The following is a 17888-nucleotide window of genomic DNA, read 5'->3' as shown; positions in this document are numbered from 1 at the left end:
AAAAAACAGGACTGAAAAGACAAGATTGGAAAAGACAGGACTGAAAAAACACTACGGGAACAGACAGGACTGAAAAGAGAGGATGGGAGAAGACAGGACTGGAAAAAACAGGATGGGAAAAGAAAGGATAAAAAAACAGACCTGGAAAAGACAGGCCAGGAAAGATAGAACTGAAAAAAAAAACAGGACTGAAAAAAGAGAGGACTGGGAAAGGCAGGATACAGCACAGGTTCCTCTCACGCTGAATGGAGGTGGGTAGGTTAATTAAAGGGTTAATGTGTGAGTTAATGACTGATTTCTTTGTTTTTACCACAGAAGTACCCTCCCTATATCCCATCCAGCGTCCCCTTCCTGGGTCAGGCCATTGCATTTGGGAAGAGCCCCATTGAGTTTCTGGAGAATGCGTATGAGAAGGTAACTCACCTGCACAGTTCACCTGGCGGTAAGGTAAAAGGTGACAGTGCGGTCAGTAAAGTTACAGCGCAGCTTCAGTACAGACTCGGACTACCACCAGGCTCTAGACTCGCACTACACCACGCTCTAGACTCGCACTACACCACGCTCTAGACTCGCACTACACCACGCTCTAGACTCGGACTACATCAGACTCTAGACTCGCACTACATCAGACTCTAGACTCGCACTACACCAGGCTCTAGACTCGCACTACACCAGGCTCTAGACTCGGACTACATCAGGCTCTAGACTCGCACTACACCAGGCTCTAGACTCTATCTACACCACGCTCTAGACTCGCACTACATCAGGCTCTAGACTCGCACTACATCAGACTCTAGACTCGCACTACACCAGGCTCTAGACTCGGACTACACCACGCTCTAGACTCGGACTACATCAGGCTCTAGACTCGCACTACACCAGGCTCTAGACTCTGACTACATCAGGCTCTAAATTTGGACTACACCACGCTCTAGACTCGCACTACACCACGCTCTAGACTTGGACTACATCAGGCTCTAGACTTGGACTACACCAGACTCTAGACTCGGACTACACCACCCTCTAGACTCGCACTACATCAGACTCTAGACTCGGACTACACCAGGCTCTAGACTCGGACTACACCAGGCTCTAGACTCGGACTACACCAGGCTCTAGACTTGGACTACATCAGATTTTAGAGTAAATCAGTTTGAGCAGCTGAGGCTTTCTCTGTACTCTGATATACCATATTATACCATGTTATACTGTACTATACTATACTATACTGTACTATAGTACGATGTGCATATTGCACCATACCATATTATGCTATACTATACTATGATGTACATATTGGGCCATACTATAGTATACTATACTGTACTGTACTATACTGTGATGTACATATTGGGCCATACTATAGTATACTGTACTGTACTATACTGTGATGTACATATTGGGCCATACTATAGTATACTGTACTGTACTGTACTATACTGTGATGTACATATTGGGCCATACTATAGTATACTATACTGTACTGTACTATACTGTGATGTACATATTGGGCCATACTATACTATACTATACTATGATGTATGCTCTATACTATGCTATACTAAACTAGACTGCATTATGACATACCATATTGTACTGTACTATAGTTTTTTGTATAGTATAGCTAATACTATACAATACTAATATCTTATATTGCGCTGTGATATACTATACTATAATTTACCATAGTGCACTGTGATATATGGTATTATATTCTCCTGTAATCTACTACTGTACTATATTACACTGTACTATACTGCAGTATGACATACCGTATTATACTACACTAAAGTATGCTAGTACTACATTTTATTATGATGTGCCATACTTTACTATACTGTATATAGACTATAATGTGTAATATTTTACTCTAGTATTACATACAATACTACGATATACCATATTATACTGTAATGTACTATACTGCACTATGGTTTATCATATACTAAATTGTACTATACTATGATACCTCATATACTATACTAAAGTATACTGTATTATAACATACCATATTATAGTACATTATAATATGTTATGCTGTACTATGATATATTATACCATGTTCTTATATGCTGGATTGTATTATAATGTGCTGTATGATATTATTCTGTACCTGTAATATAACAATATTATGTACTGTACCATACTTTCATATACTATACCCTGTACACTGTATTATAATATACTCTAAACTATACTATAATATACTTTTCTGTACTATGATATACTGTATTATACTGCACTATATTATGCTACACTGTACTATGGTATCTAGAACACATTTGAAACTATAATACCGTACCTGTGTTCTATTACTCAGTGTGAGGGTGAATCACAATCAGGCCTGAGGCTGCGTGTCACAGTAACTCACAACCTCTCATTGATTATTGCTTTTTAAAATGCCTACAGCATAAAATATGATAAAATACTCACATTTCCAATACATTATTTCAGCTATAATTAATGACCACAATAAACAGTCCTTCCACCAGGAGGTGCAGTTTGTAAGTATGTAGGTCATGTAATTACGCTCACTGCTTTATCCCAGTACTCATTAGTAGTGCATCACTAGTGCAGTCAGTCTGGTTTGGTTGAACTGTGCTCGTCTTTCTGGAGGAAATATTCTGTGGTCTGTCCCTGCAGTACGGTCCGGTGGTTAGCTTCACAATGGTGGGGAAGACCTTCACCTACCTGCTGGGAGGCGACGCTGCAGCACTGCTCTTCAACAGTAAGAACGAGGAGCTTAACGCTGAGGACGTTTACTCCCGACTCACGACCCCGGTGTTCGGGAAGGGGGTTGCCTACGACGTCCCCAACCCGGTAAGTTCAGTTCCCCAGTTGCTGAGGGAACCTGAGGAACCATGTAAAGTGCAGACTGTGAAGACACTGGATTTCACCAACCACAAAGTGACCCTACACCTCTTTATAATTCCTATAATTATTCATTTTGAGAAATAATTTATAAAAAATGGGACTAAGAAGAATACGGCTAAAGTGCAGTAACTAAGATGAATTAATATGTCCAGGTGCGCAAACGCCCATGTCCAGCTGCAGGTACGCAAATGCCCACGTCCAGCTGCAGGTGCGCAAACGCCCGCGTCCAGCTGCAGGTGTGCATATGGGTGGTGGTCATATGCGTTGGTCATATGGGTGGGTACGCAAACGCACGCATCCAGCTGCAGGTGCGCATATGGGTGGTGGTCACATGCGTTGATCATATGGGTGGGTACGCAAACACACGCATCCAGCTGCAGGTATGCAAATGCACATGTCCAGCTGCAGGTACGTAAACGCACGTGTCCAGCTGCAGGTGCGTAAACGCACGCATCCAGCTGCAGGTGCGCAAACGCCCACGTCCAGCTGCAGGTGCGCATATGGGTGGTGGTCACCTGTTAATTCAAATGAATGTGAATTGGTTTCCTAGTGAGCCCACCTGGACGGGTGAAGAACTCTCTATTCAGCTCAGCGTTAGCAGAGACAGAGGTCTGGTACTCTGTGATGTGGAAAATTAAACGCTTTCATTTTCCCAGCCCTTTTTAAACGTAGCAGTGCTGTTGCACTGCAGCGTCTTGTCTGTTCTAACTTGTTCACATGTCGTGTAAATCTGTATCTCTGCTGCTGGTGGACGTGTGTCCTTCCGTGTTTTGCAGGTGTTTCTGGAGCAGAAGAAGATGCTGAAGACAGGCCTGAACATCGCCCACTTTAAACAGCACATGGAGATCATCGAGGAGGAGACGAGGGAATATTTCAAGCGCTGGGGGGACAGAGGAGAGAAGAGTAAGGGACAAAGATAAAACATGAAGATGGATGTACACCAATCAGGCAGAACATCATGACCACCTCCTTGTTTCTACACTCACTGTCCACTTTATCAGCTCCACTTACTGTATAGCTGCACTCTGTAGTTCTACAGTTACAGACTGTAGTCCATCTGTTTCTCTGATACTCTGTTACCCTGTTCTTCAGTGGTCAGGACCCCTATGGACCCTCACAGTGTAGGTACTGTTTGGGTGGTGGGTCATTCTCAGCACTGCAGTAACACTGACGTGGTGGTGGTGTGTTAGTGTGTGTTGCGCTGGTCTGAGTGGATCAGACACAGCAGAGATACAGTCCACCAACCAAAAATATCCAGCCAACAGTGTCCTGTGGGCAGTGTCCTGTGGGCAGTGTCCTGTGAGCAGTGTCCTGTGAGCAGTGTCCTGTGGGCAGTGCCCTGGGGGCAGTGCCCTGGGGGCAGCGTCCTGTGGGCAGCGTCCTGTGGGCACTGATGAAGGACTAGAGGATGACCAGCACAAGCTGTGCAGCAGCAGAAGAGCTGTCGTCTCTGACTTTACATCTACAAGGTGGACCGACGAGGTAGGAGAGTCTAATAGAGTGGACAGTGAGTGGACTAGAATAGAGTGTTTAAAACCTCCAGCAGCACTGCTGTGTCTGATCCACTCAAACCAGCACAACTCACACTAACACACCACCACCACGTCAGTGTTACTGCAGTGCTGAGAATGACCCACCACCCAAACAGTACCTACACTGTGAGGATCCATGGGGGTCCTGACCACTGAAGAACAGGGTAACAGAGTATCAGAGAAACAGATGGACTACAGTCTGTAACTGTAGAACTACAGAGTGCAGCTGTGCAGTAAGTGGAGCTGATAGAGTGGTCAGAATGTTCTGCCTGACCGGTGTAAATTGTGATCATAATGGTCCTGATCCTTCCTCTTGTCTTCAGATCTGTTTGAGGCTCTCTCTGAGCTCATTATTCTAACGGCGAGCAGGTGTTTACACGGCCGAGAGATTCGCAGCATACTGGACGAAAAGGTGGCGCAGCTCTATGCAGACCTGGACGGAGGTTTTACCCACGCTGCCTGGCTCCTGCCAGGCTGGCTGCCCCTGCCCAGCTTCAGGTACATAAACACACCTGTCCAGCTTCAGGTGCACATGAACGCACCTGTCGAGCTTCAGGTGCACATGAACGCACCTGTCGAGCTTCAGGTACATAAACACACCTGTCCAGCTTCAGGCGCACATAAACACACCTGTCCAGCTTCAGGTACATAAACACACCTGTCCAGCTTCAGGTGCACATGAACGCACCTGTCCAGCTTCAGGTGCGCATGAACACACCTGTCCAGCTTCAGGTGCGCATGAACACACCTGTCCAGCTTCAGGTACATAAACACACCTGTCCAGCTTCAGGTACATAAACACACCTGTCCAGCTTCAGGTGCACATGAACGCACCTGTCCAGCTTCAAGTGCACATGAACGCACCTGTCCAGCTTCAGGTGCACATGAATGCACATGTCCAGCTTCAGGTACAAAAACACACCTGTCCAGCTTCAGGCACACATGAACACACCTGTCCAGCTTCAGGTACATAAACACACCTGTCCAGCTTCAGGTACATAAACACACCTGTCCAGCTTCAGGTGCACATGAACGCACCTGTCCAGCTTCAGGTGCACATGAACGCACTTGTCCAGCTTCAGGTGCACATGAATGCACATGTCCAGCTTCAGGTACAAAAACACACCTGTCCAGCTTCAGGTACAAAAACACACCTGTCCAGCTTCAGGCACACATGAACACACCTGTCCAGCTTCAGGCGCACATGAACACACCTGTCCAGCTTCAGGTACACATGAACACACCTGTCCAGCTTCAGGCACACATGAACACACCTGTCCAGCTTCAGGTACATAAACACACCTGTCCAGCTTCAGGCACACATGAACACACCTGTCCAGCTTCAGGCACACATGAACACACCTGTCCAGCTTCAGGTACATAAACACACCTGTCCAGCTTCAGGTGCACATGAACGCACCTGTCCAGCTTCAGGTGCACATGAACGCACCTGTCCAGCTTCAGGTGCACATGAACGCACCTGTCCAGCTTCAGGTGCACATGAACGCACCTGTCCAGCTTCAGGTGCACATGAACACACCTGTCCAGCTTCAGGCGCACATGAACGCACCTGTCCAGCTTCAGGTGCGCATGAACACACCTGTCCAGCTTCAGGCGCACATGAACACACCTGTCCAGCTTCAGGTACAAAAACACACCTGTCCAGCTTCAGGCACACATGAACACACCTGTCCAGCTTCAGGTACACATGAACACACCTGTCCAGCTTCAGGTACACATGAACACACCTGTCCAGCTTCAGGTACACATGAACACACCTGTCCAGCTTCAGGTACACATGAACACACCTGTCCAGCTTCAGGCACACATGAACACACCTGTGCAGCTGCATGTGTGCAAACACACCAGTCTGGCTGCAGGTACGCACACACCTAGCAAAACTAGTCTAGCTGCAGTAGGACCTGCATCCAGTCTGTTGCACTCTTCTGATTCATGCTGGCTCTGAAGCGGCTGTGGTGTTGTGTGGGGCAGGCGGAGAGATCGAGCTCACCGAGAGATTAAGAAGATCTTCTACAAAGTGATCGAGAAGCGCAGACAGACTGAGGAGAAGGAGGACGACATTCTGCAGACGCTCATCGACGCCACGTACAAGTAGGACATCCTTCCTTTTAAACATTCAGCACTGCGAGTGGACGGTCTTTCCTCTCTGCCCTTTGCACTTCATAATCAGGAACAATTTATAGATTAAATTACTAAAATACATTTTATTTACCATCCAGAACCACCAGAGAACTTACACGAGTCTTCTGAGCTTATATGGAATGTTGATGATGGAAAACAGTGGAAAATCTGGAATAATGAGTTTTCTTTGGGGACTATTTTGCCGCACAGCGCCTTGCATGTCTCCCTCCACCATGAATGGAGTTGAAGTTCTCTAAACTCTCATAAAACAGCGTCTCAGTCATCAGGCAGTGAATTCAGAACCAGTTCATGTAGGAACTTTCTGTAGGAGCTTTTAGAGGGACGTCTGGTTCCCATCACCACCACTGTGAGGAGCTTTTAGAGGGGGATGTCTGGTTCCTATGACCACCACTGTGAGGAGCTTTTAGAAGGGGACGTCTGGTTCCTATCACCACCACTGGGAACGGTTCTGACAATTTTGGCATTTCACACCAAACCACGCTGCACAACTCTGTTTCCATCTTAACCACTGAATTGTGCAGGGAATTTTAAAAATCTTGACTTGAGAATTTGCTGTGGATCCTGGTCAGTTATGTACCAATATCGCCCTCATGTGGTGAGTTGGTGAGTTGCAGAGAATGAATGTCCATTTCAGTCTTAAAGCAATGCATGACAAGGGGAGGCGGATAATACAGTGGTTAGAAGATGGACCACAGAACACGGAGTCCTTTTAGACGTGGCTTACATTTTTAGTTATTTACAAGGGGCTGCAGGTACGCAAGGTATCTTTACCTCTTAGAACTTAACTGGCTACTGTTGTTACTGCCTTTAATACTGATATAATGTATGCAAATAAGGTGCGTTACGGTTCACTGCCCTGTGTTGTGCTTTTATTGAAACGCATTAAGAGCTGAAAAACTGTGTGAATGGGTGGGGCTAAACTGCTGACATCTCAGAATCTAAATTAAACTAATTATACAACACAGCAAAGTTGTGGAAGCAATACCTATAGACTTCAAGGAGTTCAACATTCAGGATCTTCTTCCTCCTTTCTCTCTGTAGAGACGGACGTCCCCTGAATGATGATGAAATTGCGGGGATGCTGATTGGTCTGCTGCTGGCAGGTCAGCACACATCCTCCACCACCAGTGCCTGGCTTGGCTTCTTCCTGGCACGAGATCGCTCCCTGCAGGACCGCTGCTACAAAGAGCAAAAACAAGTCTGTGGAGAAAACCTGCCTCCTCTCAACTACGACAAGGTCAGTTCAGAGTAACCTCAAAGACTACAACACCCGTAAACCCCTTCCTCCTCTCAACTACGACCAGGTCAGTTCAGAGTAACCTCAAAGACTACAACACCCGTAAACCCCTGCCTCCTCTCAACCACGACCAGTTCAGTTCAGAGTATCCTCAAACACTACAACACCCATAAACCCCTTCCTCCTCTCAACTACGACCAGTTCAGTTCAGAGTATCCTCAAACACTACAACACCCGTAAACCCCTTCCTCCTCTCAACTACGATCAGGTCAGTTCAGAGTATCCTCAAACACTACAACACCCGTAAACCCCTTCCTCCTCTCAACTACGATCAGGTCAGTTCAGAGTATCCTCAAACACTACAACACCCGTAAACCCCTTCCTCCTCTCAACTACGATCAGGTCAGTTCAGAGTATCCTCAAACACTACAACACCCGTAAACCCCTTCCTCCTCTCAACTACGATCAGGTCAGTTCAGAGTAACCTCAAAGACTACAACACCCGTAAACCCCTGCCTCCTCTCAACTACGACCAGGTCAGTTCAGAGTATCCTCAAACACTACAACACCCGTAAACCCCTTCCTCCTCTCAACTACGATCAGGTCAGTTCAGAGTATCCTCAAACACTACAACACCCGTAAACCCCTTCCTCCTCTCAACTACGATCAGGTCAGTTCAGAGTATCCTCAAACACTACAACACCCGTAAACCCCTTCCTCCTCTCAACTACGATCAGGTCAGTTCAGAGTATCCTCAAACACTACAACACCTGTAAACCCCTGCCTCCTCTCAACTACGACCAGTTCAGTTCAGAGTAACCCCAAACACTACAACACCTGTAAACCCCTGCCTCCTCTCAACTACGACCAGTTCAGTTCAGAGTATCCTCAAACACTACAACACCCGTAAACCCCTTCCTCCTCTCAACTACGATCAGGTCAGTTCAGAGTAACCTCAAAGACTACAACACCCGTAAACCCCTGCCTCCTCTCAACTACGACCAGGTCAGTTCAGAGTAACCTCAAAGACTACAACACCCGTAAACCCCTGCCTCCTCTCAACTACGACCAGTTCAGTTCAGAGTATCCTCAAACACTACAACACCCGTAAACTCCTGCCTCCTCTCAACTACGACCAGTTCAGTTCAGAGTATCCTCAAACACTACAATACCCGTAAACCCCTTCCTCCTCTCAACTACGACCAGTTCAGTTCAGAGTATCCTCAAACACTACAACACCCGTAAACCCCTTCCTCCTCTCAACTACGACCAGTTCAGTTCAGAGTATCCTCAAACACTACAACACCCGTAAACCCCTTCCTCCTCTCAACTACGATCAGGTCAGTTCAGAGTATCCTCAAACACTACAACACCCGTAAACCCCTTCCTCCTCTCAACTACGATCAGGTCAGTTCAGAGTATCCTCAAACACTACAACACCCGTAAACCCCTTCCTCCTCTCAACTACGATCAGGTCAGTTCAGAGTATCCTCAAACACTACAACACACGTAAACCCCTTCCTCCTCTCACCTACGATCAGGTCAGTTCAGAGTAACCTCAAAGACTACAACACCCGTAAACCCCTGCCTCCTCTCAACTACGACCAGGTCAGTTCAGAGTAACCTCAAAGACTACAACACCCGTAAACCCCTTCCTCCTCTCAACTACGATCAGGTCAGTTCAGAGTATCCTCAAACACTACAACACCCGTAAACCCCTTCCTCCTCTCAACTACGATCAGGTCAGTTCAGAGTATCCTCAAACACTACAACACCCGTAAACCCCTTCCTCCTCTCAACTACGATCAGGTCAGTTCAGAGTATCCTCAAACACTACAACACCTGTAAACCCCTGCCTCCTCTCAACTACGACCAGTTCAGTTCAGAGTAACCTCAAAGACTACAACACCCGTAAACCCCTGCCTCCTCTCAACTACGACCAGTTCAGTTCAGAGTATCCTCAAACACTACAACACCCGTAAACTCCTGCCTCCTCTCAACTACGACCAGTTCAGTTCAGAGTAACCTCTGAAATCTCTGACCTGGTCAGTTGAGCATTACTTTAAACAAAGAAGTGTTGGGAGGCTTTTCAGAGAAAAGAAAGAAAATTGGTAAACTGGCTGAACAAGAGACCAAAGAAACCCATTAATGTGAAAAATATCTCTGTTAAAAATTACAGTGACAACCGTTTTATCTTTTAACGCTTAACATTGTTTCAATGTCCTTTTTCTTATGGTCCTTTTCTTTATAACAAGCATTAAAAACCGCTAATGTCTCGATAGCTGACTAGCTAACTTTCCCATTCCACCTTAAATAGTCCAGCAGTTCTGACGCCTGAAGCGCCAGAATGTAACTGCTGCACCATTTAAGGTGGAACGGGAAAATTCGAACAAGAATCTGGAGAATATCTGACTTTAGCTTCATATCACTGAAGAATTAGGGGGGGGGGTGATAATAAATAACTGCCCCCATCTTTGAAGGCGTATGATCCCTAAATGTAACTAAAGCCCAGCAGTGAGGAGCTGAACTTTCCCCTCCTCTGCTGTCACTGCAGACGGGCAGGGTCGCCTGCAGAGCGGCGCTAGTAGCTGTTAATGAAGTGATGCTCTTTTAGAGGGTCTCATTTCAGAGGAAGATCTCAACCACTGCCCTGTAGCTCAGTAACAAGGGGCAACACTCAAGAACAAGGGGTAGAGGATTAAAGATAACAAGTGGGACTGGGCCCAAATATCTAGAGGATGGGTTTACACAAAACAATTAAAATAATGCATGGTCACCAGGTTTGAGTGACATTACTGATCTTCACATGATCTTCACGCCATCTCTTGATGGATCTTGACAAGGCCTTGGTTGAGGAACAAACGTTAGTTCAGTTCGGATATTCTCTGAAGAGTGAACAGGACAAGACTCCAGCAGAGCTCTTGCAATAGTTTAGGTTGTTGATAGGAAACGTGTTATGCCTGCAGAACTTGTTCAAACGGGGAACCATAGCACAGATGCCCGGGAGCACTGGATGATCTCAAGCTGGCCCTGCACAAGACAACCCCTTATAAATGCCTCAGGATCTGCAAGACTTTGCAAACAGGAAAAGCAAACAATCATTAATGTATACTGTACCAAAGTAAATTGGACAAGAACTCTCTGCAAGTTTGTGGGCTGAATATGTGGAGCTGAGAGAAAGCAGAGTGGACCAGTCCAGGATGGGACAGTCCATGTGCTGTCTTCCCAAATGAGAGATACTTTGACAACATCCATTGAAATATCATCCACTGAAATTGCACCAACCAAACGAAGGACAGGGTAGTTTGTACGCTTCCTAACTCTCCAATATGATTCCTGTCCATTCCAGCCCACTTATTCACCAACTGGGTGCACATTTCAGCCAAAGTTTCTTTTGCCTATTCTAGGATTTCACCTGCAAGTCTGAGCTCAGAGTTGGGACTGAGGTCTGGTGGTTCTGCTGGTAAATAAATAATCTTAAGGAACTGGTGTAATGCTGACATGACGGGATTGATGCTGTTATCAAGACAAGGGGAAGCTTACAGAAAAAAGGATACATGCAACTATTTTTGTCCAGGGAGCTTAAACGATAAGAAAGATTATCCTCTCTCCAGTTATTGCTCTTACATTCAGTTCCAAATCCTCATTCCAATTCCAGGTCTTGCTTCAAATTCCACCTTCTCCTTTTAATTCAGAGATATCCCTTCAATTTCAGGTTTCTTACCAATCCAAGGCCTTCACCCCAAATTCCAGGCCTTCTCTCCCAATTCCAGGCCTCTCTCAAATTCAAGGCCTTCCCTCCTAATTCTAGGTCTTCTTTCAAATTCCAGGCTAGCCCTCCAATTTAAGGCATTTCCGCATGTCCCAGACTTTCCTTCTAATTCCTGGCCTTCCTTCTAATTCCAGGTCATCCCTCAAATTCTAGGCCTTTCCTTCTATACCAGCCCATCTTTCTAATTCTAGATCATCCCTCATATTCCAGGTTGTCCTTCCAATTCCAGGTCTTGCTTCAAAATCCATTTTCCCCTTCAGAGACATCCCTTGAATTTCACGCTTTCTTTCCAATCCAAGGCCTTCCTGCCAAATTCCAGGTCATCCCTCAAATTCCAGTACTTTGTAAAAGGCAGTAATTAAACAATTCCATAAATGTGGATTCTTCCATGAGTGAACACTGTTCTGGATTTGCATTCTTGGTTTATTAGAGAATTATTCTTAAAAACGATTTATTAAATAATTTCTGCTTGTGTGTGTTTGTGTAAGTGTAACTGGTATAACTGTTGATATTATAGTGTTGGCTAAATAATAAAGTGCGTGACCGTCATTTTCTAAAATGAAAAATATAGCGTGCATCTGTATTGAGCTGTACTGTGAAGTTATCACCGTGGTTCCTCTGATCTAGAATTAGAATTTTCAACAAAACCACAGCAGCTCTTTCCTCCCGCAGCTAGACAGCTGCACCACAGTCTGGCTTGCTTGTAGACTGTAGCTGCTGTTTGTTGTATATTTTGATGAACTGGCTAAAGTTGTTGTTTGTCATGTTTGTCATTTTGTTTTGTGACAGCTGAAGGACCTGAACCTGCTGGATCGATGCCTGAAGGAGACCCTGCGGCTCCGGCCGCCCATCATGACCATGATGAGGATGGCGAGAAGTCCTCAGGTACTGAACACTTCATGCTGAAAGGATCTGACGAAGATCAGCTTTGTACATCAAAAAAGAAAGCCTGACAATATGTAGCAGTGATTTCCTTATCATTAAATAGGCCAGACGGCCGTCCCAGCCAGACACGCGGTAGAGCTACCAGGCTGTACTGTAAAGTCTGATCAATTAGAACAGAACAGAACGCAGTAAGCCTGATGCTGTGAACATCAGATGATGTTGCTATGGGAACACAAGAAAACGGCCAAAAGCATGTTCTACTGGAACCTGTTTAATTACTAAAAAATAATCATGTGACATTTTACCAAGCCACAAATTCCAGATGAAAGTCCCCAGACTTTGAGTATTACCAAAACAGACTGTGTAGAGTTCCTAACGTTTACGCTGAATCTTTTCCATCATGAAGAAGGTGGGGGGCTACACCATCCCAGTGGGACACCAGGTGTGCGTGTCCCCGACAGTGAACCACCGTCTACAGGACACCTGGACCCAGCGTCTGGAATTTAACCCTGACCGCTACCTGGGAGAAAGCCCCGCTGGTGGAGAGAAGTTCTCATACATTCCCTTTGGAGCAGGTACGTCCAGATGGAGCGCTCAGAAACCCGCTTAGACCAGAGACTGGTGTCAGTATCCACTATGAATTACTCAGTATCCACTATGAATTACTCAGCATCTGCTGTAATTTGTTATGTATACACTATGAATTATTCAGTATCTATTATGAATTATTCAGTATCTACTGTGAGGAAGCAGACTCAGAAACTTGAGAAGCATCTATGTGCAGGTTTATTGGCAAAAAGCCAATCCAAAACTCGGCGTCAAAAGACAGAGCAACAAAGGTCGTACCAGAGAAATCAGTCCAAAAAGCCAGGCAGACAGAGCAAAAGGGACGAGAGGCAAAGGCAGAATCCAGGAGTTCAGGTTCCAAAACACCAGCAAGACAGACAGACCAAACACTGAGTAGTCAGAAGGAAGGAGCTGGCAGTACTTTGCTGACTGGCTGGATGAGAGGAGTATTTGAGGTGTGACTGATTAACACTAGAATGACTAAAGCTACGAAAATGTTTGTGAGGGAAAGCAGCCCCCATGTAGCCCACTCCCCTGCTGTGAAGCGATTAACGCCTATTGTCTTGGTAAAGATAAGGAATGCGTTGGAAGCACCCCCCCACACACACACACACAAATGGCCAAAGAAAGCGACACAACTTGAAGTTACAACCTGAGTGTCTATGTTACCGATCCTACAGGAAGCTCAGCTTCCCCTAAAATGTCAAACATTAAATGGTCAAATATGTACAGCTTTGTTAACATTTCATTGACTAAAAATGCGTTGGAACACGTTAATCGAAGACGAGTTCGTTCAGAATCAGCTACTTATCACGTGGGGTCAGTGCATTCGCGGAGCGTCTATTCACTTCAGCGGGACCGTATGGAGCGGGTTTTTTCATTGCTTCGAAACTCGCCGGTCATTGGATAAATGCCACGATTTTGTCCCGCGCCCGGATGCTGAGCGTCTCTGGGGGTGAATGGAGCTGTGGGTGGGCGGGTCGAGACGCGGAGCTTCTGCAAGATGATTGGAGGATCAGTCGAAAGGCTGAATCCCGTTTTAATTGACAGCTATTTTGACCTATTTACGTCGAAAGACAAACTGTAACCCGTTTCTTGGCGTTTGCTTGGTGAGATTACTCGCGCATTTCCATTGTTCATTGTGTAAATAAAACACACTCATAGTATTTGTTTGTTTCAGTGTAACATAATTTCAACATTTCCTTGTCGGAGTTTAAATTTGTTTCGTTAGTTCGTTCCGTCAGTCGTTCATACTATTGGCTAGGTCGGAGTGAACTAGCCCGCTAGCAAGGTTCACACAGACAATGCTAATATTGTCCACCTGATTTTGGCAAATTTAGTAGTTCTGTATAACTGTATCCAAAAACGATATCAAATATACTGATGATAATAATATGGAGATATTACAATAACAACAATCAGTATATTATATATTTATATATTTACAGACATAGGGAGAGAAAGACAGATGTTACTGGTAGGCTTTCTGGATGCGCCACAGAGCTGCTGCCTCAGTGCTTCTCTGTGAATTAACATAATAAAGGCTGACTTATGGTCCTGCTAATTGCTGACAAGAAGGAGGAGTGATGTCCTGAGGATCTTGAAATCTCAGCCATGCTAGTGTTGGAGATTAGGTACAGGTGATTTGAGCTGGGAACAGGGCTAGTACTCGGGAGAGTGAGACCTCTGGTGGCCAACTAGTGAATTGCTGACAATCTACGTTGAATTATTCAGTATGCACTATGAATGGTGGACCATAGCTGGACTGTCGTGTGCTCTGTGTTGTGTCCGGCAGGTCGCCACCGCTGCATTGGGGAGAACTTCGCCTACGTGCAGATAAAGACCATTTGGTCTACGATGCTGCGTCTGTACGAGTATGACCTGGTGGACGGATACTTCCCCACCATTAACTACACCACCATGATCCACACGCCCAACAACCCGGTCATCAGATACAGACGGAGAGACCAACACTGACCGCAGAGTGGACTCACCACACCTGGACTCACTTTAGCACCTTTACACAGCTCGGACTGAGAGAGGAAAAGCGCAGGAATGTTTTCATCAGTTCTTTATCCGCTCATCCGCAGGGCTCATCTCTGTTAGCCCGGACCGAGTATACAGACAGCGGCGTGCGAAAGTTTGGGCACTCCTGGTCAAAGTCTGCGTTGTTCATTTTTTGAGTGTGAATAAATGAACACACCCTCTACAGAGAACACACTTCTGTTTATTTACTGGATTTAACACGTTTGGGGGGGGAAACACAGCATTAAATGTGGGCTGTGAAAAAGTTCTGGCACATTTCTCATTTTCTCCTGTATGTTAAACGAAGCGTTGAATAGACGCAACTCCTGCACTGAAACGTGCAGAAGAGATGCCCATTTTAAGCCGTTTCTCTGTAGAGAAGGTTATGTTTACTTTCTGGAAAGGTGGAATTTCTCGAGGATTGTTCAAACGTTTGCCTATGACTCTGTACGGTTTTTCCTTAATTGGAATACTGGTTTGGTACAGTAAACTTTATATGAAGTTCCTCAAAGATAAATGATTTTGCACACTTTGGGAATTTAAGTTTTGGTTGAACTATCGCTTTAAAAGCGAGTGCCTTACTCCCTCCATCTGTTTTTAACATGCCCCGCCCACTTCATATTGGGGCTGGGCGATATGGTGGAGACATATTCAGGATGCCTCACACTGGGGCAGTGTTACTTTTTGCTGAGGTTTAATGCAGACGTTCTAGAAGCACTAAGAATAAGAACCTTCGGTGCCACATTTCAAAATATACTGTAAAAAGCTATGAATACATTTGTGTTCGCGGTGGCACTTCTGCAGTAAATCCAGTTAAACTGGACCAACATGTGCAGCATGCAGATGTGTTCTTCAGATGCTGACCACATCCATGATACGCTCAGAAGAACATAGCAGAGATGTCCTTCATCACGATGACATCCTGTCACACTGGCACCTTCTGCTTAACACTGGGTTAAAGGTGGCAAACTACTCCATTATACATGCCGATACAACTCAGCGTGCTAAGAGCTACACAGACAGCAACAAGAAAGACACTACACCAATACACCAATGTGAACATCCACACATGGCAGGGCCTTTATATGTATATATATATATTGAGCTGTAAAACCCTCCAGCTGACCACAGGCACTAATGTAGTGTTTATTGATGCCTTGATAGAGATATTCACATAGGGATGAAAAGTCAACGCTTTTAAGAAGCTTTCAAACTTTGCATTGAGCATCTTTGATGATCGCTGGAAATAAACTTTCATTTTTAAGCGGTGTCCAGGCTTTGTGACCACACAGCCGGTCTTTGTTGCTGAAGGTTTTACGGTGAACAGGCAGAAGTGTGCAGAAGTCTTGAAGAAGAAGCGGAGATAACTGTATAAATCTATTTATTAAGGGTGCAGCATTGTACTGTTCATGAACGTGTCTGCTGATACTGACTCACAGACATTTATACAACTGGGACTGAATCTACAGGTATTTAAAATGCATTTATTGGTACTGTGATAAGTGCGAAAAATGAACATACATACACAGAGTTCATAACCATAATCGGTGTTCATAACCACACACAGTTCATAACAATACAGTTCATAACCATACTGAGTTCATAATCATACACACAGTTCATAACCATTAACGGTGTTCATAACCATACACAGTTCATAACAATACACACAGTTCATAACCATACTGAGTTCATAATCATACACACAGTTCATAACCATACTGAGTTCATAATCATACACACAGTTCATAACTATACACAGTTCATAATCATACACACAGTTCATAACAATACTGAGTTCATAACCATTAACGGTGTTCATAACCATTAACGGTGTTCATAACCATACACACAGTTCATAACCATACTGAGTTCATAATCATACACACCGTTCATAACCATTAACAGTGTTCATAACCATACACAGTTCATAACAATACAGTTCAAAACCATACTGAGTTCATAATCATACACACAGTTCATAACCATTAACGGTGTTCATAACCATACACAGTTCATAACAATACACACAGTTCATAACCATACGGAGTTCATAATCATACACAGAGGTTCATAACCATACACAGAGTTCATAACCATTAACAGTGTTCATAACCATACACAGTTCATAACAATACACACAGTTCATAATCATATGGAGTTCATAACCATTAACGGTGTTCATAACAATACACAGTTCATAACAATACACACAGTTCATAACCATACTGAGTTCATAATCATACACACAGTTCATAACCATTAACGGTGTTCATAACCATACACAGTTCATAACAATACACACAGTTCATAACCATACTGAGTTCATAATCATACAGTTCATAACCATACACAGTTCATAACAATACACACAGTTCATAACCATACTGAGTTCATAATCATACAGTTCATAACCATACACAGTTCATAACAATACACACAGTTCATAACCATACTGAGTTCATAATCATACACACAGTTCATAACCATACTGAGTTCATAATCATACACACAGTTCATAACAATACACACAGTTCATAACCATTAACGGTGTTCATAACCATTAACGGTGTTCATAACCATACACAGTTCATAACAATACACACAGTTCATAACCATACTGAGTTCATAATCATACACACAGTTCATAACCATTAACAGTGTTCATAACCATACACAGTTCATAATCATACACACAGTTCATAACAATACTGAGTTCATAACCATTAACGGTGTTCATAACCATTAACGGTGTTCATAACCATACACAGTTCATAACAATACACACAGTTCATAACCATACTGAGTTCATAATCATACACACAGTTCATAA

At 44.5% G+C, this 17888-nt stretch overlaps 1 protein-coding gene across 1 annotated transcript in view; it reads left to right on the top strand.

The window, feature by feature from the left end:
* The window catches only part of LOC108414082 (lanosterol 14-alpha demethylase), a 16237-nt gene extending 991 nt beyond the window's left edge, over window positions 1-15246 (top strand). The window contains exons 2-10 of the mRNA XM_017686858.2: window positions 316-414; window positions 2644-2820; window positions 3651-3777; window positions 4730-4904; window positions 6399-6518; window positions 7611-7806; window positions 12368-12463; window positions 12870-13038; window positions 14826-15246. Of these exons, the coding sequence (XP_017542347.1) occupies window positions 316-414; window positions 2644-2820; window positions 3651-3777; window positions 4730-4904; window positions 6399-6518; window positions 7611-7806; window positions 12368-12463; window positions 12870-13038; window positions 14826-15007 (1341 nt within the window). The 3' untranslated portion in view covers window positions 15008-15246. The remainder of the gene's footprint in view (window positions 1-315; window positions 415-2643; window positions 2821-3650; window positions 3778-4729; window positions 4905-6398; window positions 6519-7610; window positions 7807-12367; window positions 12464-12869; window positions 13039-14825) is intronic.
* Window positions 15247-17888: the final 2642 nt, after the last annotated feature.

This window comes from Pygocentrus nattereri, chromosome 11, assembly GCF_015220715.1.
Source record: "Pygocentrus nattereri isolate fPygNat1 chromosome 11, fPygNat1.pri, whole genome shotgun sequence".
Taxonomy (NCBI): domain Eukaryota; kingdom Metazoa; phylum Chordata; class Actinopteri; order Characiformes; family Serrasalmidae; genus Pygocentrus; species Pygocentrus nattereri.
The sequence above is the reverse complement of the archived record's forward strand: the minus strand, read 5'-3'. Positions and strand labels throughout refer to the sequence as shown.